The sequence below is a fragment of the Mugil cephalus genome, chromosome 8 (genome assembly GCF_022458985.1).
Source record: "Mugil cephalus isolate CIBA_MC_2020 chromosome 8, CIBA_Mcephalus_1.1, whole genome shotgun sequence".
In the NCBI taxonomy this organism is placed as follows: Eukaryota; Metazoa; Chordata; class Actinopteri; order Mugiliformes; family Mugilidae; genus Mugil; species Mugil cephalus.
This window is the reverse complement of record NC_061777.1, coordinates 13,290,786-13,314,952: the sequence shown is the minus strand read 5'-3', so window position 1 is coordinate 13,314,952 and position 24,167 is coordinate 13,290,786. Positions and strand designations below refer to the sequence as shown.

General features: G+C 44.1%; 1 protein-coding gene across 14 annotated transcripts in view; it reads right to left on the bottom strand.

Moving 5' to 3' along the window:
* ank1a (ankyrin 1, erythrocytic a) overlaps positions 1-12,357 on the bottom strand; it is a 76,962-nt gene extending 64,605 nt beyond the window's left edge. For 2 of the 14 annotated variants that reach the window (XM_047591823.1, XM_047591825.1), the window contains exon 1: positions 11,967-12,357. In XM_047591823.1, the coding sequence (XP_047447779.1) occupies positions 11,967-12,092 (126 nt within the window). In that variant the 5' untranslated portion in view covers positions 12,093-12,357. The remainder of the gene's footprint in view (positions 1-11,966) is intronic. The other 12 variants (XM_047591814.1, XM_047591821.1, XM_047591816.1 and 9 more) reach the window with 7 other exon arrangements.
* Positions 12,358-24,167: the final 11,810 nt, after the last annotated feature.

The following is a 24,167-nucleotide window of genomic DNA, read 5'->3' as shown; positions in this document are numbered from 1 at the left end:
GAGAGGACATGATTAATGTAGACAAAAAGCCGACCAGTCAGGATGGCTGAACTCCACCCGTCGCCAAAAATGAATAATTCATCAAACACTTGTGCAAGACAATCTGCCTGGATCTGTCAGTCACTTCACGTCTCCTTGGGAAAGGAAAAAAAAACAAAAAAAAAACATCTCAGCCTGTTTATAGTTAACCATCTTACACTATATATTATATATAATGACTACATCTAAAGGACATTGTTTCTATGTTTTAGTGTTTCTGAATCCCTGACTGAGATCAAAGTATTGTCATTCATAATGGTCATATCCTGTAAAGAATTTCTTTTCACAGCTTGAAAATTATAAATATATTAAATGTTTTAGTACTTTATATATATGTTATTGTAGACATACAGAGTTAGATATTATATAGGAGTCCAGAAGACTGATTATAAGACTTCAGAAGAAGTAAATGAGATGTCAGTTTATGTATCATGATTAGAAACTCCTCTGCATCAACACTAGGTGGCGACATCTCCCAGTGCAGCCGACGCTGTGCTGACTCAGGGCTGGCTGACATTGTATGTGCGCGTGCCAAATCTACATACGTGTGTGCTTACATGTGATGGAGCGTAAGGTGTGGTTGACCTTGTAAAGCTGCTGCATACTAGCGGATTCTGCTACATCCTGGGCCGATACTGCTACGGTCCCCAGGGACCGACCCCCATCCTCTTCAAATTGATTTAATATGAGGGGGAAGCAGCTGAGGCGTTACTCGGATAAATGTATGTGTAGCAGATGAGAAGAACGGCAAATGTGTGGGGTGGAAGTTGACATATATACCTACACGCCACAACGTGAAGCTGCCATAACAGTAAAGGTGACTGATGCTTCTTTCCCCCTCCTTCCTCTCTCTGTTGTTCACTTAATCTCTGTCGTTCCTCTCTATCTCTACAGGAGCATCCACGGTGTTTAGCGCAATCTCCGACAGAGAGAAGGAGAGAAGGGGGGGTTGTTGAGAACCGAATCCATGATCTTGCAGTGTTGCAATGTGTCGCAAGTAGCTGCAGCAGAGACAGGGGAAGAAGGGAAGGAGTCTGTGTTGAGGCAGGAGAATTGATTATGGGTGGGATTGAGGGACGTACTATAGCAAGGAGCGAGGTAGGGAGGAGGGGAGGGAGGGAGGGAGGAAAAGGGGGTGGACACCTGGCTCGGCATCTGAAAAAATCTCTGGGGTCAGCCAATTAGAGGCCGGGTGACACCACTATCCTCCCAGCTAGCTAGTAAATCCTGCGGCGCAAGACAACCCACGTGCCTCTGTTCAATGAACACATGAGCTCATACGGAGACACACCGACAAGTAAAAAAAGACACACACACACATACAGAAAAAGAAACACGACTCTAAGTACACAGTGAGACCGGACGTACTTAAACATGGGCAGTTAAGTATTCGAGGGTCCAGGGTCACCTGCTCTAATAGCCGATGAGTTCCGGAGATTAACTGGTCAATGTAGCGTAACCATACATCCTTGAAATGACTGACATGCATCATGACCAGAGAGGCTCGTAGCTCATACAGTACATGCGGCACCGTTCCATGACAAGACAGCCACCAACATCCAGTCTGACTCGCCTTCTCCCTGCGGACGACTGCAATATGTTTGTACCATGTGCTTCACACATAAACAAGATTAATATTAACAACTTATACAAATATAACAATGTGGTTTATTTGACTGGCATCAGCTATAAGTAACAGTCTTATTCTGGATAATACACAGGTCCTGCTGGGAGGATTTGTTTACAACAAAATGGTAGAAGGACTATTCATTTGTGTGCCGAGATTGTTTTTTCCTTTCTCTGTATTGATTAAAACACGTCCTCCCCAATAATGTAATCCAAATGATGTGTTACCAGACTAAGAATCGAGTCTCTAGTTTGGAGCCACATCCAAAATGTTGCCAGTAACCGGAGTCTAAGTTCTAGTGAGTGAGACACACAACAACATTTCCCTGATGTTTAATTTAAAAGTTCATACTGTTCCTCGGCCATTGCTAACAAATCATTACTACACTTTGAGACTAAGACGCATCATAAATGACACACTCTTAGAAAAGACTGTCTGTGCTCGTGCTTTATATTTTTTTCTAGTGTGAAACTCCCACAGTGATTGTTAGGTAAAATATTGTTTGTTACAAACTCAGAGAAGCAGCAAAAAACAATTTTGTTTTTAGCCATTTAAATAACTGTGTCTACTTGCAGGTATAGCGTGTTGTATGAGCTGAGATTGTCATGTATGCTGTGTCATGTTTTGCCTTCTGATTAATGTCTTTCTATCCATCTCTGACCATCTCCGTTCATGCTGGGAGAATCAAAATCAAAGTGGCACCTTTCTCTACAGGGGATTCAGATGAAGGGGTTTACGATTGACTAAGCTGTTAATAACAGGTCCAGGACGGTTCAACACTGTGATGACACTTGACACGAGGATTAGAGAGTCAAGAAATCAGCGCTCCAAGGTGATAGAACAAGGGCGCCAAGAAAAACCAAATCTGAAGCTTCTGCTGAAAAGCCCACGGTTTCTGTAACATACATGCTGTATTTCTGGGCACCACGTTGGACAATGCAGGTTTAATTCAGTCAGGAGCCTCAGACTCCAATCTTGAACTCAATCTTCTTCTGCCCATCACATTAAATGAATCTCTATTGTCCTCATTTTCTGAGAGAACTGGAACTGAGAATTACAGCTGGGAAGCTTTGCTGCTACAGTGACCCGCTGTAGTGCTGGGTTTTTGAATTTAATTATTTCTCTTCCCTCTGGTAGACAGAGACAGAAAAAAAATATAGGACTCATCATATCAATCAGGTAAATAAGACACCAGTCATTCAATACGGGGGAAAAGGGCGCAGAGTCACCCTTGGGTCACCCACACTCCTCTGATATTTCACTCCTTTTTGCTTTCACTCCCTTCTTCTTCTGTGGCTCTACCCCCGGGCTATATTCCTTCAGTCAGAGCGTTCATCTTCACACCAAGCACTCGCACACAATCACCAATACATAAGGCGCTTCCCACACACGTACAAATCGGTCCAACACCGGCTACACCTGCTCGTAAACCTGTTTGTCACAAAACAGATTTCAGAGGCGACTCATCCAACATGTATTTCATTTGGTCGGTTCACCAGAAGCCAAAACCGTCATCGTCGTGTGAAAATTACATGTTACACGGTCGGCTGTTTAAAGCTGAACACGCGGGGCAAATGAAACCTTTTTCCACAGGGCAAAGTGGAGCAGATCAATACACTAAATGGTAGGCTGCACACTGCAGAGGCTCCTATAGCGATCGTACATATCAGGCCGAGGGATGCTGCAGAGTGTGAGGATATTAAGGCAGGACTCAGAGTACCTGGACATCAAGCCGCACTAAGCTCCCTATGCCACCTCCTGTCCTTTCCTCTCTCCTCTCTCCTCTCTCATCAGCCAGAAGGAGCTTAAAGGGAAAGAGCTCAGGTTGGGTAACATACACCAAAAGATTTCCTTTTTTTTTTTTTCCCCACAACAAGCTGTCCAGCAATGACCTATCAAATTCCTCTCAGAAAATACCACCTCATTCTTTCTTCCTCCCTCCCCCCCTCCCTCGCTCCCTCGCTCTCTTTAATTTGGGCATGATGAGGATCCATTTCAATAACCCTGATCTCTCAATTCTCAATGTTTCTGGCAGTTACGTAACAGCTGCACTATCAGAATAACAATTGGGAGAAGAGATTAGCGCAGTCGGCCAAGGAGAGAGATGGAGAGGAAGATGAAAGGAGGGAGGCACAAGGAGGAAAATCTAAGGAAGCCCCTCTCCGTATGACACATCATTTCACATGTTGTGGGAGGACAGACACACTCATCATTTCTGGAGGTTTAGGAAAACCTCTGTAAGAGACTAATGTTTTTTTTTTTTGTTTTTTGTTTTTTGTTTTTTCTGAAAGCACTGCAGTCGTACGTGTCAGGATTGGCCAGGAACCCACCAATAAATGCCCTGCGTCTCCCAGGCTTATGAGGATTATCAAAATCATTCATCACGCTTTGTTTTATTGTGGCAATAATAAAACACAATAAGCAGGCACAGGTGATCGTGGCTTCGGTGTTAAAATGAAAGAATGAATCACTGCAGAAAGGACTTAGCTGTCAGCACGGTAAGACGTCCCGGTCACTTGTCAACAGTTTAAAAATATCTTTGCGCTTTGGAGGTTTGGGGAAGTCGAAAACCTGCAGAGAGGGAGTGCATGAGGGACCCTTTATTTGCCTTTATTTCATTTTTTTTTTTTTTTTTTCAAAGAATGGATCCCACATTTCAAGCACAGGATGTTTCCTCTATAACAAACCTGAATCTGTGAATGGGGTAAAAGCTTTAAAAATCACTCAGCCTGTGCTAGCTCATCAAAAAAGACTTGCCTGGACTGGCCTGGTAAAGGGAGAGGGGAGGAGGAGATTGGCAAATTAGCCTCACGTGAGCCTTTCATTCCCCCCTTTAATTAAAGGAGAGTAGGGCTGCAGTTCCTGGCCACCCTGCACCAGCAGCACTTACTGTAGAGCCAAGAGCTGGACTCAGTGAGGCTCATTCCCAGGCTCCATCAACATGAGTGAGTGCCTCGCCCGGGCCCGCTGAGTCATCTGTCTGAGGGGTTACCACAGGGCCTCCTAGGCCAGAGCAATGTACACACTCACACACACACACACACGGGCACAAAGTATAATACAGTATTTATTAAGAGAGATCTGAGTGAAGTTTGAACAAAGACAAGCGAGATGGATAGAGTGCGCGGTGGTTGAACTGGTGATGTGTATTGATGTCAACATGCTGCCGCACAAACGTGTGCAGTTCGATGCGCGAAGTCAGTTTATGTTCACATTAAACATCTGAATGGATGAAAAAATGACATTGGCTTTGGCTTGACGTTCCATGTCAGATGGGTTTGTTTCAGTATTTGGGCAACTGCTGATGTCTTGGAGTTTCACAACAGTCGCTTGGTGGCAAGCAACAAAAACATCCAGTGAGTATCAGTTCTTCAACCGAAACGCCTTATTGTCGTTTGACAGGTCAAAAGGAGAATGGCCAGAGTGGTTGAAGCGGACTTAACTTGCACAATTACCACTCCTTACAACTGAGGATGAGCAGAAAAGCATCGAAAGCAAGCGCAGCATGTCCAGTCTTGAAGCAGATGGGCTCCACTCAATCTAGCCAAGAACAAAATGTGACGTTGCAGTGGGTACAGATTCACCAAAGACTAGAAAATGTACATCTCCGGTGGTATGCAGGGGGTAGGCTTGGGGTCAATAAAATGAATCAATGGACTCTGAATTTGTCTTGTGCCAACAGTCCAGGCTAAAGGTGGTAGTAAAATGCTTTCTTTGCACATTCCAAGTCCCTTGAGACCAAGCAATCATCGTTGAACTGCCACAGTTTATCTCAATGTTTGCAGCTGACCACGCACATCCCTTTATGGTCGCTCATGATTTACCATCCTCTAATAATAAGCACCGTGCCACAAAGAAAAGGTTGTGCCAAACTGTTTTTGAGACCATCGCCATCCTCAGTGTTTTTCGGAAGCCTCTCCAGTCATCAACTCTGAAACCATTTGAGATGTGGTAGAATAAGAGACTGATGGCACAAACGTTCATCAGAGAGAATTCTGCAGAAGGTTATGTAATGAAGTCTTGTCAACATGGAGCAGAAATTCAAGGGGGAGTGTTCATTATCTTGTGGAATCAGTGTGACATAAACTGAGGTGGTTTGAGAGCAAAACGAGACCCTAGCCAGTTTTAGTGCTGTGTTCTAAGTAGGGGTGTGAAAAAACATTGATATGGCAATATATCGCAATACTTCGACTTCCGATACAGTATCGATTTTGAATGTCTTAATATCGATTTTAAAAAAAAAAAAGAAAAAGTCATGTTTTCGGCTGAATGTGAACAACTCCACCATCACTTTTATTGTATTGTAAGTACTAGGGCTGAACGACTGGACAAAATTCAGTCTTGATATTCATGCCAGATATCTCGATATGATACGATACGATACGATACGACTACGGTTCGGTGAAAACCAAGTATTTTTAAGAAAAATAAAAACATCATAAAACAAAAAAAAGGTGGAAAGTGCAGTTTTATTTTTAAGAACTCGCTGCCAGTCATCAACATTAACATAAAGTACAAATAAATAAATTACGTACACGCATTACACGATGGTGTTGTTTCAGGTGGTGAAACAGGTTTGTTGCACTACGTTGTCTCGTCGAAATATTTGCTAACCACAATCTGCACAACCCCTCACTCCAGTTAACATCGTCCTTTTTGAATTCAAAATACCTCCATGGAGGATGATTTATGTTTTGGCACCAAGTCAGATTCTACACCGCCACCGGCTGCATTCATTCTTCTGCAGTCATTTTCTTTCTTTCTTTTTAATTTCCCCGCTGTGTCTGAAGTGTGTGTCTCTGTCTCCATCACTCCCGCCCTCATATGTTTGTCATTGGTTGGCTTCAGCTGTCGATCCACAGCAAGCATGAAATAAGGTTTGTGGTTTAGCAGTGCATTCAAGGGCAATCGTAAAAATTATGTTTGTTGTGACTGCCAGAGCTGTACATGCGGGGCGAGCGCGGGGAGGGGAAATCTATATCGTCTATATCGTTGCTTTTTCAATATTAATATCTTGAATGTTGATATCGAGATATAGATACAATAACAATATATCATTCAGCCCTAGTAAGTACAATAAATAGGAAACGGTTCATTTGGATTAATCTTGTTTTTTGACTCAATTTGTCGAATTAATTATTATTATCATCTAATGTACATATACAATGTGTATTTTAAGCTGCATTTAATATTTCTCAGTGAACTATGTAGAATATTGTAGCATATAGCAATATCATAATATTGCAACAATGTATCGTATCGTGACTTAAGAATCGTGATACGTATCGTATCGTGAAGTCTTCGCCAACACCCACCCCTAGTTCTAAGTGTGAATACAGAAGTGCAATTAAATGTAGTTATATATTCACTCCAGAAGCATCCAACAGCAGCAGAGTAAAATTAACTTATGTTGTCTTCTAAATAAAGCCTACAGCACAAATCCATGTTCTTGTGCCTTGTGCCAACAGTCCAGGTTGGCGGTTGTAGCGTAATGTTTTCCTGGCAGATTTTTCGTCCCTTTAGACCAATCAGATTTGGAAATTGGACATTTTGGAAAGTACACAGGCAGGAAACAGGAGGAAGCAGCAAGCATTGCCCTGTCAAAGGTCGACAAAATCTGCAAACCTGCAGCTTCAAAGCCCACTTAATCCTGTTTAAACTTGTTATATATTATTTGTTTTTAAAAGTTGCAGAAAAAGTGTGAAGGTTTTTACAGGGGGCTTTTCCTGGATTACTTCTTCAGAGAAGTGAAATAGCACATTCTGTTTGCTATTTGCGGCTGCCATTTGATTGACAGGTGTCACAGGCTATCATGCTTATGTGCTTCACTCAGATCTAACCAGACCCCAGAGTGAGACTTTCCGGCTCCAAACATCTGACATGACCACACCGAGCCGTCTATTTCCAAAAGCTCCTCAACCCAACAGCTGAGATGACATGTTAATTAAACATATTTCACTTTGATCGCAGCAGACAGGGCACAGGTAAGCAGGCCTGATCAGCAGACAGGTTCGAGTGTTGACTTAGTCACTGCTGCAGCGCCTCTAATCCACTGCACCAAACCTGAACGCACACTGAAACGCACGCGATCATATAGACATAAACACAGCATCGACACTTCGGCAGCACTACAGTACCAATCTGTCTCAGACATCAACGCATTAACCTCAGTGAAGGCTCTGCTTCCTGTTGAAAGGAGGGAGGGTAAGAGATTTTGGAGGGCAGACGGAGGCAAGGCTGGAATGCTGATCTACTGCTGCCTCCCCTGTTTTATGTGAGGATGGAGAGTGAGAATGGAGCGACTACTTTCAACAGTGCAGTGTTCACTTGCAGTCATATCAGATGCCCAATCCTGCAGCAGTGTTGCTTTATAAAGAAAGTCTCTGCAGCAGAATTTTGGCCTTAAGACGCCTGATTGGTTCCTGGATATTTGCATACAGCAATATACAGTACAAGAGATACAGCGTGTCCTGACCAGACGTATTGTATTGATGGGTCTGAGTACCAACACAATACTTCTCTGGACTTCAACAGCTTCATCAGGCCGTGTGTAAATGCTACATTCACCTTTCTGAAACAAGAACTAATACACCAACTCATACAGTTGTAATCATGTCGAGATGCTTCAGTCAACACAAAACTATACAGTTTCAGTTACAATATATACATATATGTGTGTGTGTGTGTGTGTGCGTGTGTGTATCTTTTTTAATGAATCAGTCAGCTTTCCATTGTCCCTGTACTGTATCAAATATTTGATGATACCAGCTTGTTAAATGTGAGAATGTGCTTATTGTTTTGCAATATAGGAAATAAAATACACTTGGTTTTCTGACTGGTGGACAAAGCGGTGCATCTAATTATTACCTTGGCCTCTAATGTAGGACGTTATGTTTCGGGAATTTCTTTCTTTTTTTTGTTTTACAGTCCAAATTTCTTTAGATTTGTCCAAGATTAAAACTAGTGATGGAAAGCGTAATCAGCCCATGAGCTGCTCAACAACAACAACAACAAAAAAAAACTAAGCAGTAAATATCCATCAATAGTTTCCATTTTACCAAGCACAAAACTTCACTGGTTCCAGCCACACAAACAATAATGTCTTCAGTTTGCATTGGTTGCCTACGACTGGAAACTAAATAAGCCTTTGGATAATATAGGAAATGTGAATAAAAGAAAAATAACAAGGTGAATTTAAAATTCTCCTCACTAAAACAGGAAATGAGCAGAAGGAAAACGACACCAGAGACAAATCCATATCATTTTCCATATAATCCATATTGTTGCACACAGAAATACTGTACCACTGGAATTGCTAAGCACCCTAGGGGCTTAACAAATGATGATCACATACTAAATAAAATATATTGTAACAGGAAGATGCAGATCACCAGCAAAAGTCCATCTGGAATCGTTTTACGCCTTTCACTGAAACGACTAAATGAATTCAACGTTTTGTTATTGTTAGACACACACTACAGTTTTCTGGTCACAGTAAACAATAGTCTTCCTACATTAGAGTGAAAAGAGGTCAACGTAATAGAATAACTGATATAAAATAAAAAATGGTCTTCAACATGCCTGTTCAGAAAATACGGTGACTTTAAATGTTTCCTACGACCTTGGAACAGCCCTTGAACTGTGACAAAACTGCACGTTTCCTGCGTTTATCTGTCACACCAACGTAAGGCAAACAACGCGGCGAAGTGTCCTTAGACTCCAGGGCCATTGTCACCAGGTAAACCGCTTCACATTAAAGCAGCTTCAGATGTACACACAAACGCACATGCAGAATGAGGTGAAAATAGGTGCTGACTGATACAATACGGCTTTGTTCGCGTCCTGACAATGCTCATTTTTCAAGAGGAGCAAACTCATCAATAAAAGTAATTTGAGGACAACATTATCCACTGCTCAGCAACTGACCTGTGCTGTATAATGCCACTACATCGTGAAGCCAATTAAAATGGCACTTTCACCTTTTGATGACGAATTGTTCGTTATATGACTCAGGACATTCATCGGTCGACAACAAACCACAAACAGCAGATTAAAGGGATTAAAACAACAGAGAGGGTATGTAAAACCGGAATTACGTTACTGATAATATGAATTAAAATGTTGTGCTAAAAGATTAATGGGGGTGCTTGGCTATAAATTGCCCAGCTAGCATCCCCTAGAGGCCATAATGCTCATTAGCCCCAACTGGACCACAAGACCAATCAACACGGCTACGCTTTCGGAGTCCTACAGTTCTGCTACTGAGGCTAAAATTAACAAGGTGAAACACTTCATTTCACAGGACATGCAAAGAACAACAAAAGGAGCTGAAATGTTTTTTTTGTACCATGACTCATTACACAAAACTAGCGTAGGACTGTTGACTGAAACACCTCCAGTGATGACGAAACTGGCGTTCACACAACAACTGCTCGCAAAAAAAAAGAAAAAAAAAAAAAAAACAGAGAACATGCTGAGTATGCATGATTAATTGTTAATAGAATAAAAGCGTTGAGAGGACCGGGACATTCCTGAGGTGCGAGTTGATGCAAAAGACTGGTGTCGAGTGGCAAATGAAAAACAGCAGCCAGCGGTGGAGGAAACACAATCAGTCAACTTATGAATTACAGACTGCAGAATGTGAATACGTAGCTGTAGGCACCAGAGAGGAGACAAAGAGACAGAGAGAGAGAGAGAGAATTCCCTCGGTGTTAACATCTGCTCCAGAAACCAGGAATGGCTATAAGTCAGTGTTAAAAAAAGGAAGCGAGGTTGGGAGGAGGGGAGGGGGGATGGGGGGAGTCAGGAAGCTTATTTGAAAGAGTTAAGCTGCATGGTTACGTAAGTGATATGGGATCCTCTGAAATCGTACACTTTCCCTCAAAGTTGGACCGCATTAGCACCCTCGCCAGGAACCTCTTCCATTCCTCATCCATACTAGTAGAGACTGCATGATCTCCCTCCTTCGACCTCACGCGCAGACTGCACTTAAACACATGCATAATACACAGGCACACGGTCATCTCCGCACTGGCGTTCACTCGCTGATTCTTTAAGCAAATGCAAAGCGCTGATAAGATTTGTTTCTTAAAGAGCTCGGACGGTAAGGACACGGTGACTCTGGAGACACTGGCTCATGTCAGTCATCGCAGACAGCGAGGTGCCATACGTGTCTGTTGAGAAAGGACCGGGTCTTACTCTCCAACCAAAAGACTTGGGGCGCACACCCCTGTTTGGAAACCCACCCAGGTTTATCTGAGTCATGCCACCTTTCCCTCTCTTCATTCTCTCTCTGTTTGCTCCCCTTGATTTTGCTCAAACATACCCAATAACCTTGCCACCCTACTTTCTCTGGCACACAGTAAAGAAAAATCTGAACCTTATACCCGCCTTTCAGCCCTGCCTCCCCTTCACGGGGGGAAGCTGTACTGTGTTTCTGTCCATAACGCTGTCTCCACTGCATCAGCATCATATTGGTTTACAGCCAGCCTGGCACAGAGCGGGCTCGCAGGGCGGCTGGACTCTGTTACTGAGGAGCAGTTTACACCAACACACAATCTGCGGATGACTCATTTTCATTAATGAGTTTGAGTGAAATGCGACGAGCGGCCAGCCAGAGGAATAAAACAGGCTGGATGATTTGTCCCTGCAGTCAGTGGCTGGCGGAGCGGACGCTTATTGTTTATAACGAACCTCGCCAGTTGCTCCGGCACTGCCTGTCACTCCTCAGTCAGACAGAAGGCTGCAGGTACCGCTCTGCAGTTGTTACAATCCCGCAAAAACAACAGAGAAGATGAGAGAACCTGCCTGTTGCAGAAACAAGCACGCTCACTGTCCTCATTAATCATCGGTGCTGTGGAGGAATTTCATTCACCAATACTGCAGTGTGACAACAAAGACAGAAAAAGAGGAGGAGAGAGGGTACGAGACAGATATGTGAATAGGGACAGAGACACTGTGCGAGGTAGAGTACTACACTGCCTTATCAGACGACTTAGACAGGACGGTCAATAAAGCAGGTATAAAGCAGTCAAGAGGAGTAGGAGAGCATGCAGTGTGTTGTACCGTTTCCCCATGTCTGTATGCACAGGACATACATGTGTGCCCGTGTACACACAGTAGAAACGCGCTCATGACTGGGTTTCCATGTGTGCCCCAGCACCCCTGACCACAGCAGAGAATGACAGAGAAAAGAAGGGGGGGGGGGCGTCTCAACCTTCCTGCCCCCCTCTCCAGCCACCCAACGCTCCCCCACCCTGCCCCAATCCCTGACTACCCCACCTGTGAATAGTCCCAGTACCTTGCGCTTTTTATCCCGTGAGCGACTCCTCTTTTTGACCCTCTCCTCCTCCTTCTCTTTGCGCTCCTGCTCTAACTGAGCTTCTAAATCCTTGTTCTTGCGGAGATGTTTGGCCGCTTGTGCCATGGCGCCGGTGGTGAGGGTCTGGGGGGCGTTGGCGTGTCCAGATCTTACGGCGGCGGTTCTTGGGTCGACGGCGCTGGGACCTCTACCTGGTGCGGGCCAACACTAGCGCTGCTGCTACTCGTTCCTCTATGGCCCTGCAGAGTCTTGCGAGCGTGCTCACCCTCTGCCTCCTCCTCCTCCTCTTCAGCAGTGCAGTCACACACACACACCGGCAGTCCTCAGCCGTCTGCTGTGGGATGCTACTGCAGCGCAGCTCTCTTTCTCCCTCTCTCCCTCTCTCCCTCTCTCTCTCTCTCTCTCTCTCCGATGCGTGCACACTCTCCTGCTCCCTCACTTCTCTGCTTTCCCCCCTCTGATCTCCCTCCTTCCCTGTGCAGAAGAAAACGGGCAAATATCAGTGAACAAACGGGTTTTCCTTCTTTCTTTTTTTAGTTGCTTCCCCTCTCTGCGTCCCTTCCCGGTCACTGCTCTCAAATGCTTCGACCCCTCTCCTCGTCAACAAAGATTAAAAAGGGATGAACTGACAGTCAGTTGAGAAATAGCTCGAGCAGCTTTAAATCAAAGTCAGCTCTCCCTCCTCACACTGCATTGATTTTGTTTCCTTTTCCTGTATTTAATTTCTCAGCATCTCATAGTCCTGCGGTGTGTCCATCTGTGTAGGATCGCTACGCTGCACAGGGAACCCATCATCACCACAGCCAATCACACCATCACTCATCCACACACACACACACACACACACACCAGGATACCAGAGGAAATATAAAAAACTAAAACATGCATGAGGAAAAAAAAGCTGCCTTCTTCTCGTTTACTCTCCCTCCCTCCCTCCCTCTCTGTGCTCCCTCCCTCCCTCTCTACTGTTCAGGCGCTGCAGCAGACAGGATTGGTACCCATGCAAGGATGTTGGTGCAGTGTGCTTGTGTACATCAGAGTGAGGCTGTGAGAATTAAATGGCTATTCCATATCACACCCTCCTCATCTATTGTAAATTGTTGAACAACATGATCCAAAGCTTCATTCTTATGTTTTCCTGTCTCTGATTTCCTTTTATAAATTTTGTACACAATAAAAGACAATAGGCGGTGTGATAGTATAGTATGGTATATTATAAATGCATTCTGTGTTCCTGTACAGTATGAGGATACATAAGCACAGAGAAAGAGCTGCATGGGAAAAGAGGTGCTAATGGAGTCGGCACCTGTTTACTGGTATTGCTCTGCCTCCATGCCTTCTCTCCCTCTCTTTCCTTCCTCCCCACTTGCCGTTTTCTCTCCCTACTGCTGACGCACCTCCCTTACTCCTCCCTCCCTCTCCTCTCCCGTGAACGCGACGCGGCAAAATCCTTAACTCCTCTGTCATATACATCACACATGCGGCTCGCACCGATACCGTAGATACACAAAACATATACACAAAGCCCGACACATGCCAGCACACGTGCTTCAGCGCACACACGTAAACAAAAAGGGACAGGCGGTGGATGGGTGTTATTCGATTCTCAAGCCACATCTTATTTTCTGGCTTATTTCTACAGAGGACCCATTAGGCTCATGTCTAAATTTGCCATTTCTGTCCCTGTCCTACAGTACTAATCAGTGCTTTCTTGTCTAGTCTAAAGGTTGCCCACCAGCTGAATGACACATGACTGAATCAAACGTGCGCAAAATCAGACACACTGCAGGCTGTTCATTATTGAGCCGTTTCTCATAAATGTCATTCCTTATCCAGTACCACACCCTGTCCACGTCCATGTACGTACACAGATTTGTCCACGCTCTGCTTTTCCTCCGCTCTCCTGCCAAGGCTTCCCCTGATCGGATAGCAGCTCCCTCTCTCAATACTGCAGCATACTAATGAATAGGACTGGTGATATTTCCTTCTGTCTGCAATGCTACTACACAAATCACTTGCTCGCGTGGCTCAGCTATGGCCCAAACAAACACAAATACAGACGGGCTGACAGCTCTGTGGCAAGAGATCCATCACAACATTGGACCCCTGGGGGAATGTGACTAAATGAATCACCAGTGGGACTGACTGCACTGGTAAAAAGAAGGTTTTTTACAAGGCTTACTAGATGAGTCTTGTTAATCTACGCTCTTGTTTGCTAATGGAGGAGTAGTTTTAGGGATTTAAACATTGCTGGTGGAGCTCTAATCTAATTTGGAAACGAACCAGGACAACCACCATAGAAGGACAGTCCCACACCAATTAGAACCCGGCAGCCTTGCTGCCTCTCTAGAACTTTAAGCAGCACGATTGCATAACAGTTACACAAGAACACCCCAGTTCATAAAATTTTCTGATGGAGTGTTGCTTTATTGCCTACGTGACATTAGTGTCCTGGGATGCGTTTAAAGCGTTTTTACAAAGCATTGACTATGTGCACCTACATGGGACCTGTAATCATTCCATACTGAACCGAATGGAAACCAGTGACTAGCAGACCAACACAAAAGCACCAAACTCTTTATCAGCAAGATGTTTGTTTTGAAACTATTAGTGCGACAGCTCCAAGTGACTGTTTCACCAAACTAGATCACACTTCATAGGTAGATCTCGATACCAATATCGTGTTTCAGTCTCTTCTTAACATGCCACAATGTGTAGTGAAATAATGATCATATTCAGTACACTAATCAGCCAAAACATTATGACCACGGACAGGAGGGAAAAAATGACACTGACCATCTTGTAACAATTTTATGTTCGGCTGGGAAACTTTTGGAGCTGGCATTCATGTGGACGTTACCACCAAAAATGGTTTAGAACCAACTCAAAAAAACATGAAAAACATCACAAGATGTTGACCTGCCCTGCAAATTCACTAGATCCCAAACTGATCAATTATCTGTGGGATGCACTGGAATGACTCCCTCCTCAGAAGGCCATTCATTGACGAGTTCTGGAGGCACAAGGGAGACATACGCAATATTATTGCGCCATAACGTTAGGCCGTATCGGTTTACATTTCCTGTAAGTGTACATAATGTGCAACACCACTGGAGTACAAGTACAAGGTTATTTGTGTGTTTCTGAGTGCACCCACTATATATGGATTGTCCCTGGGGTGGTCCTGCCTGGGACACAAAGGGACAGGTTGTGTGGACCTGGGGGGAGAAAGAAACACACAGCTACTGCCCGAGCTCCCTTCAGTGTGACGGCCAGCACCCGCCAGCACATTAACCGCTCCAGTGCTCCTTTAAAAACAGTGTACGGGACACGACAAAGACACACACCGTCACACAAATGCACCACAGTGAAAAAAAAAGAAGGAGACAGTCTATTGAGCACATGGCAGCTTACTGTACGTAACCTTACAATCTGACACCGGCAGTCAGTCATGCAACTGTTCAAGTGCGGCCAGTGCCATATCTCAACTTGCTGGAGGCAGGTGAATAGTAAACTGCCCCTACAGCAGGTAGATGGACTGGAAATTCTTGCCAGTCATTCTTGAAAGTCATTGTCAGTATTACACCGATGGTCCCACGTGAAACTCTTGGGACACTATTCTCATTTCCTGCTCTAATTTAGTCATCATCCTCCGGGACAAATCACACGGACGTACATGTCTGGAGAGCATTTTTCAAACACTTCATTAGATCAGGCAGAGTTAGTCACAATGGCGGGAATGCTAATAATGCGTATTATTGCTTTGCATCATTCATATTCAAAGATCGCCCGCGACGGCAGCTCATGCACCGATACAGCGGAGCGTGATGCTTGTTTTCACTACGCTGCTCGTGTTGAATCCGCCTCAACGTTTCTAATACGGACGGTCTCCAGTGTGTTCGCTGGCAGAGGTCCACAGCCTACAGTGAGATACAGTATTCTGCAAGCCTCTGCCATCCTCTGCACCCTCAACTGTGGCTTATAGCAGAGTTATTTTAACAGTGTTAGTCACTGTCAGACAAAATGAGATGAGGAGATAAACAAAAATGCTCGCTGTATTTACGCTACCATGCTAAAATTGTGGTCTATATTGTGATTTAGAGTGGATTAAAGGATTATAATACTACTCTTGTAACCATGTGAAACCAAGTATGGCTAGTTATCCAAGATCAACCCAGAAGGAAGTAAACATCAGGCAGAACAGAGGTTAGAGAGCACCCCCTGTTGATTTAGAGGTGGTATTGCAAACAACACACCACAATATAACATCTAAAAGAACCAGCTTCACATACGACACCACTGTTGAGGCAGAGACAGCAATTTAGGCAGAAACGTATCACTGATCACGCCACGGATCATAGCGCCCCCCCTTGGGTGACTTTTACAACATTGTGAGGAAATGCACACACACATGACAGAGCGCAACACTGCACTGCAGCACACTCAGATCAACAGAACAGAGTGTCCAGGTTAGCGCCGCTCCGATAGGAGAGAGCATCATTCAGACAGAGCCACACGTGCAAATGCACAGGACGGAAACCAGATGTTTCTGAAGATGAGCAGGAAATCTACTACTGAAATTTTATATTTCGGAGTTGTCCCCCTTGTTTTTGAGTGTGTGTGTGTGTGTGCGTGGGGATGGCTGCTACCATTGAAGTGTGTCATTGCTATGGGGTGGGGTATAGCTGGATGGTACATGTATGAGTGACATCCACATTAATACCAGGTCCAAAAGGTTCCCAGCAAAACACTGAATTGTCACAAGATGGTCAATGTTATTTAGCTCTCCTGCAAGAGGTTTTAATGTTCTGGCTGATCGGCATAACAACAAATACCTACTGTGAAAATATTGCATTACACCGGCGCAAACTACAGTCTGAAAATACAGCAGACTGATAGGAATCCACATTTCACTAAAACAGATTATTTCGTTCGCCCCAAGTAAACATAACGGCTGGTGGATATTTTGCTGTCCTGTTGACATTTAGCTAGTGGAGCATGAAGGGAAGATAGAGCCGGTCATTTCAGAGACCTGAAATGCTCCTTTAGAAAAGAAAACACACACACACACACACACACACACACACACACACACAGTGTCTCTCTCGCCTCTCTTCTGGATCTGCACCAGCAGAGAGAGCACTGATTGGGAAAGCCATATGGCAGGTAACAATCCAAGGGCAGGCTTCGTGTCCAATATTGTGCCGCGGCTCGGGCTGCCAGCCACCTCATCTAAAGGCCTCATCTGATCATCTAATTTGGCTCTGGACTGGAGAGAAGACTGTAGACCAGAGATCAGTGTAAGTGCAGCACGAGTCTCACTGATGCTGCAGCATCCTTAGCTCGTAGGTGAGAACAGCATTTCAAAGTAAAGTCGCACAGTCAGAAATCACCACCACAACTGGTGTGTGTTGTGGCTCTATCAAAGTATAAAATTGTGCAAGTAAAGCAAAACTATCTTCTCAAGTGGTTGTAGAAGGGGTGTTTCTAAAACTTGTCACCATCTTTTTAGACAGGACCATTCATTTCTTGAATGGAGTGTAGCCAATAGTGAAATCCTTTCTTTTTGTGAAACTTTTAGGTGAGTCCCTGACAAATTGCACAAAGCAGTAAAAACTGCTTGAAGTGTGGTGCAACTGCAGAAGCAAAATGCCCAAAGGAGTCAAATCAGAGAAAAGTGGCACTGTTTCATCTGTCATGACGTCTAATCACAAGTGATTAAAAATCCTAGAGAATAGTTAAAAAGCCGTAAGATGGGACTCAAAGCCCAAAATACTGAATGCAGCCAGAAACAATGGCAAGACAAAGGCACAAGGGGACGCTGTGTGTGGTGCTTAATGCAGAGCTGGAACGGCTCAGGAACATTTATCCAGTTTGAGTCTGCCATCTAGCGGCGTCATACTGCAAATGAAGCCATGTGTCCTCAATGAAACTATGGTTTATAGTAAACACACATGTTGAGTGAAACTATCTGCACCTAATTGATAGTGGACTGATACACTAACATTACAGCACAAATCTTTTTTACTATGTCAAAAAAATCTTCTGCAGGTTTAAGTTTTTTTTTAAAGTAATATATTTATGCAATGTTTAGATTTAATTTAGATATAGTTTAACAGGTTCGTTGATTTTATAGTCTTTAAGATTTATGTTTGAATGACTTCCGAATTTTTTCAAATGTGCTAAGAGTCCAGGCGAAATCGATTAGATGACGTCACTCGTAAAACACAGTGGAAAGTAATCCTTTGCAACAATGAAATATACTCTTGACCTGAACACATATTGTAGCGTCTTTTCCAGAAACAGCGGATAAAGGTGTAATAACTTCGACACACATGAGTGTTCATTGCGGTACTTTTGTTGTATTTTAGGGTTGACTTACATATTTCACACGTCACTGAGTTACGGGCTTCATCTTTAGTGAAGTATTTCAAAACAGTTGATGAATCGCAGCTAGTTTGCTCCGGCGACCCACACGATTCCTCACCTGTCTTCACCGAGGCGTCCATGTTGTTATTGTCACGTGATCGGTGAGCGCGCAGTAAAGTCTAGTAATCGACTAGTCGACTAATCGGTACCGCCCCTTAAGACACAGTAGGCTACTAATTTTGGTGTCTATACAGTAATTTTAGTTCACTTACTCGCTATTATTTAAAGTCAGTTCGAGTTGTGCGGCACTGACCCTATAATGTCTTGGCTTAACCACAAAGGATGCAAGAATGGATGGAGGTAATGAGGAGGGTGAGAGGACGATGCAAAGAGAACATTTACTTCCTTCAATGCTTAGCTGGTATTCAGACTGGGAAGGACAGTGAAACTCATAGTGTCTGACCTGAGAGCACAAAGCATCTGCCACTGTAGACAGTTCTGTTGACAACCAATTAAGCAGCTTTTACTTTCTTAAATAAACCAGACTGATGGGTGGTTTAACTTGCACAATCAAATCAGCTCCATATGGGAAAAAAAAATACTAGATGTCACACTTTTCCAAAACAATTTAAATACAATCATGGGCGCAAAGGACAGCAGAGGAAACAAGTCCGGGATTTTATCATTCTATTCATAAAAAAGTCTGTTATACCATTTTGTGGACATACTGAGATGTGTCCTCCAGTAAAACTGAACTATACCACTATCTCTTCCTGCAAATTTGCACTGCTGACTGACCAAAATGTATTCAGCTATTTGTTTCTGCAATCTGATTTTTGTAGTAGTAGGCATTTATGAGCTACAAATATGAAGAAAAAAAAAACTTTATAGGCTAAAATATTACCAATAACCGGAATATATGCCCTGAGCTAGCATTTCCTTTTGTCATTGTTAATAACTGAACTTGAGGGCCTAAACTTTATCACTTGGTGTGGAGAAGGAGCAGACTGGGCTCAGTGAGAAAGAAGGTAATAGGATAAAAGGGGCCAAGAGAAAGAATTCAGAGAAGAAAGGGACTGGAACAGGAAGTGCAGAGGAGGAGGCCGGAGGTTGGTGTCACCTCAGCAGTTGAGACCTGACCCCATGAGTCCGATTCCCTTCCTCTCACTTCTCCCTCTTGTCACTCCCGGCTCCTTTTGTGCCCTATATCTTTACCTATATTTTTCTTTCATAAATTCCTTACACATGGCTTCCTCGTACCCTTCACATAAAAAACTAAAATTCCATCCTCCTCTCAGCACCATCCATCTTTTTCTCCCCTCACTGGTGGTAAAACAAGGCCACAAATCTCTCCTTCTGTGGTAAGGTACCTCTGTTACTTGTTGATGTTAATCGGCCTCTATAATAAATATTAGATATATTCCTGTAGTTCGGCTCACTTCGGTTACATGAAAGCCAAACACATGAACATCTGGTGATATTGTTTCAACCCCAGAAACCACTGAATGCAAGAAAAACCTCTGTGGACCGTTAGAGTAATTACTGGTTATCTTTAACAAGGAGTAACCAGAGCCAAAATAGACAACGACTCCCCTCGTGACATCCAGCTAGTCCTCACTTTGTCCCAATCTGTTCTCTTGGATGTAAAGCCCGCCTCCTCCCACCTGTCTCCTATTCTTCCCTTCTAATCAGGCATCCCCTGCCAATCAATTGGATCGCCATGACAACATTTCGCATGACACCCTCCCCAAACCACCAACTGACTCCAATAAACAAAAACAAAACAACACACACACAAAAAAAAAAAAAACGAAGCTGAATTCCGACAGCTCAGGATTGATGAGGGGGAGTCCTGTCAAAGGCCAGAGATTAGATTAGGACCGAAGCAAACACACACATGCACATCGCAGCCCAGAGGCAGCAGGTGCTTTTGGTTAAACCTTAATTACATGATCTCTGATTTCTCTAATTGATATGGTAATGACTATGTAATTAATGCAAAAGCAGAAATACCAGCAGCTCTCCTAATGAATGGATTTATTTGATTAGATATCCTTCAGCATATTTATGCATGCTGGTATACAGAGGACAACAAGACATAAAATGGTTGTTTGTAGTTGTTGCAACAGTGGTGCTTCTGTAGGCAGAACCACAGCTACAATACCGAATAAAGATAAGATAAGAGATAAATTAAAATAGCAACTAATTGGAGAAATCTGATCTATCTAATCTAGGGAAATCCTGTATCTAAATAACCAAACATTTGCAGTGACTGAAGTGAATAGTGAAAACTGAATGAAGAAAAATAAATAAATCAAGCCCTGCTGTTTCACAGGAAGGTGGCGCTATGGGGCTTCCTCATTCACAAAGGATCCACAGTTTATATGAATGAGAATGATAATGAACTGCTGCACACTCTGAAACCATGAAACCTCTACAACTCTGATGATAGCATTTGTTTTGACGCCAACTCACCCACACAAACACACACACACACACACACACACACATCGTCTGAATGACACCTTCATCACTGGCGAAGGGTCAAACTAGAGTGACCCAGGTGCACTTACTCTCTGCAAGTCACCTTCTGGGGATGAGAAATCATTGCTCCTGCATACGTGGAAACGTCCCCACCGCACACTGACTTTAATATATGTCTCCATATGTCTTGCCTTCTTCTCTTGTGAGATATCTGGGAGGCTGTTGCACGGGGGAGTCAAATGAAGGCACATGTGGGCCCTGACCAGGTGTGAAGAGTGGAGACCTCTTGGCTCTCCATCCTACGCTCACACCGCGTGGATACTGCTCTGACAGCTTGTCTGAATGCTATAACCCCCTTCTCTCCTTTATTTAGTCTGTATTATTAAGTTTATTAGCTGTTACTTGGCATTTCCTAAATCAAATTTACACTGGGAAGATAAAAAATAAACAAATATGGCAAGGGATCACAAAAGGCAAAAAGTTAAAAAGTGAGCTATGTCTATCTAGCTGAGGAGGCTGTAGCTGCTGAGGTACTTTAAGGCCAAACTGGTGCAGAATAATTTCTGAAATATCAATCAACATGGAATATAAAACACTGCATATATCACAGCATGCTGATTTGCAGAGACAGACAGGGGGGGAGCTAATATCATTAATGAATGGCGGAGCGCTAGTTGGTTAACTAACTTACCTCTGAATAATGTGTTTCTTACGGGGCCACTCGGGCCACAGTTGATGGATGGCCTTACAGAAGCCGGGTCAATTAGCCAGGCTGGATTTCCCTCCATGTCGTCTGCAGACAGCACTGGGAGAGCTCCCACCTCTGTCACCAGGCCTGGCTGTAATTAATCACCAGCATGGGGCCTTCTCACCTCACACAGCCGTGCGCACAAACAGCCAATACCTACGTTTGGCCCAAATTACATCCCCACTCCTCTAATCTGGCTAATTGTCAATATTACACCCAGAGGAGGAGAAAGACCCTGACATAAAACCAACAAACAGACACAGGATTGTAAACACACTCCAGCTTTTTACCAAGCTGATGTTTTAATCAAAAAGTGAAATCGTAAAAAAAAGTAAGGAAAAATGGATGCCAAGTTTGTGTATATTCACACAAATTCTACAGCCAGCAAATGGATCTGTGGTTTACTCGAATGTAAACAAGCAGGGTAGAGCCCACTACTAAAGCAAAGATTTGGATACTGGTTTTACCCCAAAATGGGCATGTCTTAGAGGGACCAAAACCAAAAAAAAAAAAAGAAAAAAGAAAAAAAGATTCTGTTTAACGCAAAACTTTGCACAAACCAACCACTGTGTGTAAAACAATATGTGTATGTACAACTATATATATTTTACATACACACTGGGACTGATGGTCCTTACGATATACTTAAATGACAAACGATTGATTTAAAGTAACCAGGTTTGACCAAAACAAATCTTAAAAGTAAGATGGGTGCGTGTGCATCATTACAGGAACATACGACTGCACGACTTTTTAAATGCAATTCCCCTCACACCACTCGCCCCGTGAAGCTGTGCTTTTCTGTCTCCCCGCCTCAGCCACGCACACAATCGCAGGTACACAGAGCACAGATTGAGAGGCAGGGACAGAGACGTCACTCTGTGTTCACAGAACGCACTCCTGTGGTCCGGACAAAAGCAGCAGGCTGACAGATGAGGTTTGTGTCTGGGGGCAGGGGAGCGATGTGTTGCTGCTGTGCAGTTTGTGTGTGTGTGCGTGTGGGTGTGTTTCGTGTTTGCATTTGTGCGTGCACCTATATGTGAATGCACATGTGTGTGTTTACGTGTGTCTATGTATGTGTGTGTATTTTGGTGGGGGTGGTCTCATGGGGGCATCTCTGTGTCTGTCCCATCTGCCACCCCACTCTACTGACACCCAAGGGAATGGCAGAAGGGGTGGGGGATTCATTTTAGAAAAAGGAATCGGGGTCCAGTGGTCTAATGGGCAACAATGCAGGTTTTACTGACGGGCCAAAGGCAAAGGACACTGGCTGGGTGTGAAGCCAATCTACCAATCTATTTGACAAAACAGTGGGCCACCCTGTCAAGCGCCGTCTGCCTAATAAGGCACGCACACCCCTGAAATTATGCCTCACATCAGAAAGGGGTGCACTGTATTTTATAGCACATGCACACAGGCGTTGCATACACCCGGGGCTAATGTCAGCCTAATGCACGGCCATGCTGTGGCCGGAGGGCTAATTGGGTATATAAACACAAACATATCCCCTGAGAGAAAAAAGGGAAGGGTGCATTTTGCGCTCCGTCTATTGTAAGTAAGACAATACTGTAAATTAGATACGAAGTTTTGTTTACAGGACTGATAATGAATGATGACATGGTTGTGCTTTCATATGCTCCGAATCTCTTTTGAAGCTGCGCTTGCAGCGTAATATGGAACGACTCGGCGGCAGGTGGCATCTCATTCCCTGCCTTTATCCAAACTGTGATCAGAAAACAGTAAATGGCGCCGCCGCCGCACTCGCGGCAAAACAGTCATGTGGAAGAGGAGCATATGGCTCCTGCACCACTGGGCAGGAGGAGCATTCAACAAGATGAATGCCGAGGTGCTCTCAACAAAGCTGACTTTAAGTTGTCAAATTAACGGCATATCAAAGGAGGGAGAGGGAGATGATGAGGGAGAGGCAGGTGTCAGTGCAACTTCGACGGCGAGGAGCCTGCACGGAGAGAAAGAGGGACTTGCCGTTGAGGTCAGATCACAGAGAGCGTCGGATGTTTGAAGTCTTGCTCACTGTCACCGAGCGCCGAGTTGTTTTAACACAGTTTGTCCATATGTGTATCACATAAACACATATAGCACACGCAGACGGGCATCCACCGGGTGCTACCCTACCCCCTCACTGCTTTGAGGGCTATGTTAATGAAACAGTTGCTGTTTCCTGGCATAACATTAATTACCCGATCAAAATAGAGTGGGTAATTAACTGCCCTTCTTTACCAGTGCTAATTACATTAACAGAGAAGGGCCATTTCAAGGGAGCAAAAGAGAAGAGGGAAAAAAAAGGAAGGATGAAGCAGCACCAAACAAAGACTAGAAAAACAAGGCAGTGGTGAGGCAAAAGCCTGTGTGTGTGTGTTTTAAGAGAAAGAACGAGACAGGGGAGGAGGAAGCTGCGTTGGTGGGAGACTCATGTGGTTCTCACTTGGGCCCCCAGAGGCTCGGTCCTCAGAGAAAAGCAGGCTTATTGGAGAGGAGAGAGATGGGAGGGGGGTGTTGTTTATCTTGACATGCTCTACTCAGTCTTTAACGCTCGCATCACAATTAAGATGCTGCGGCTC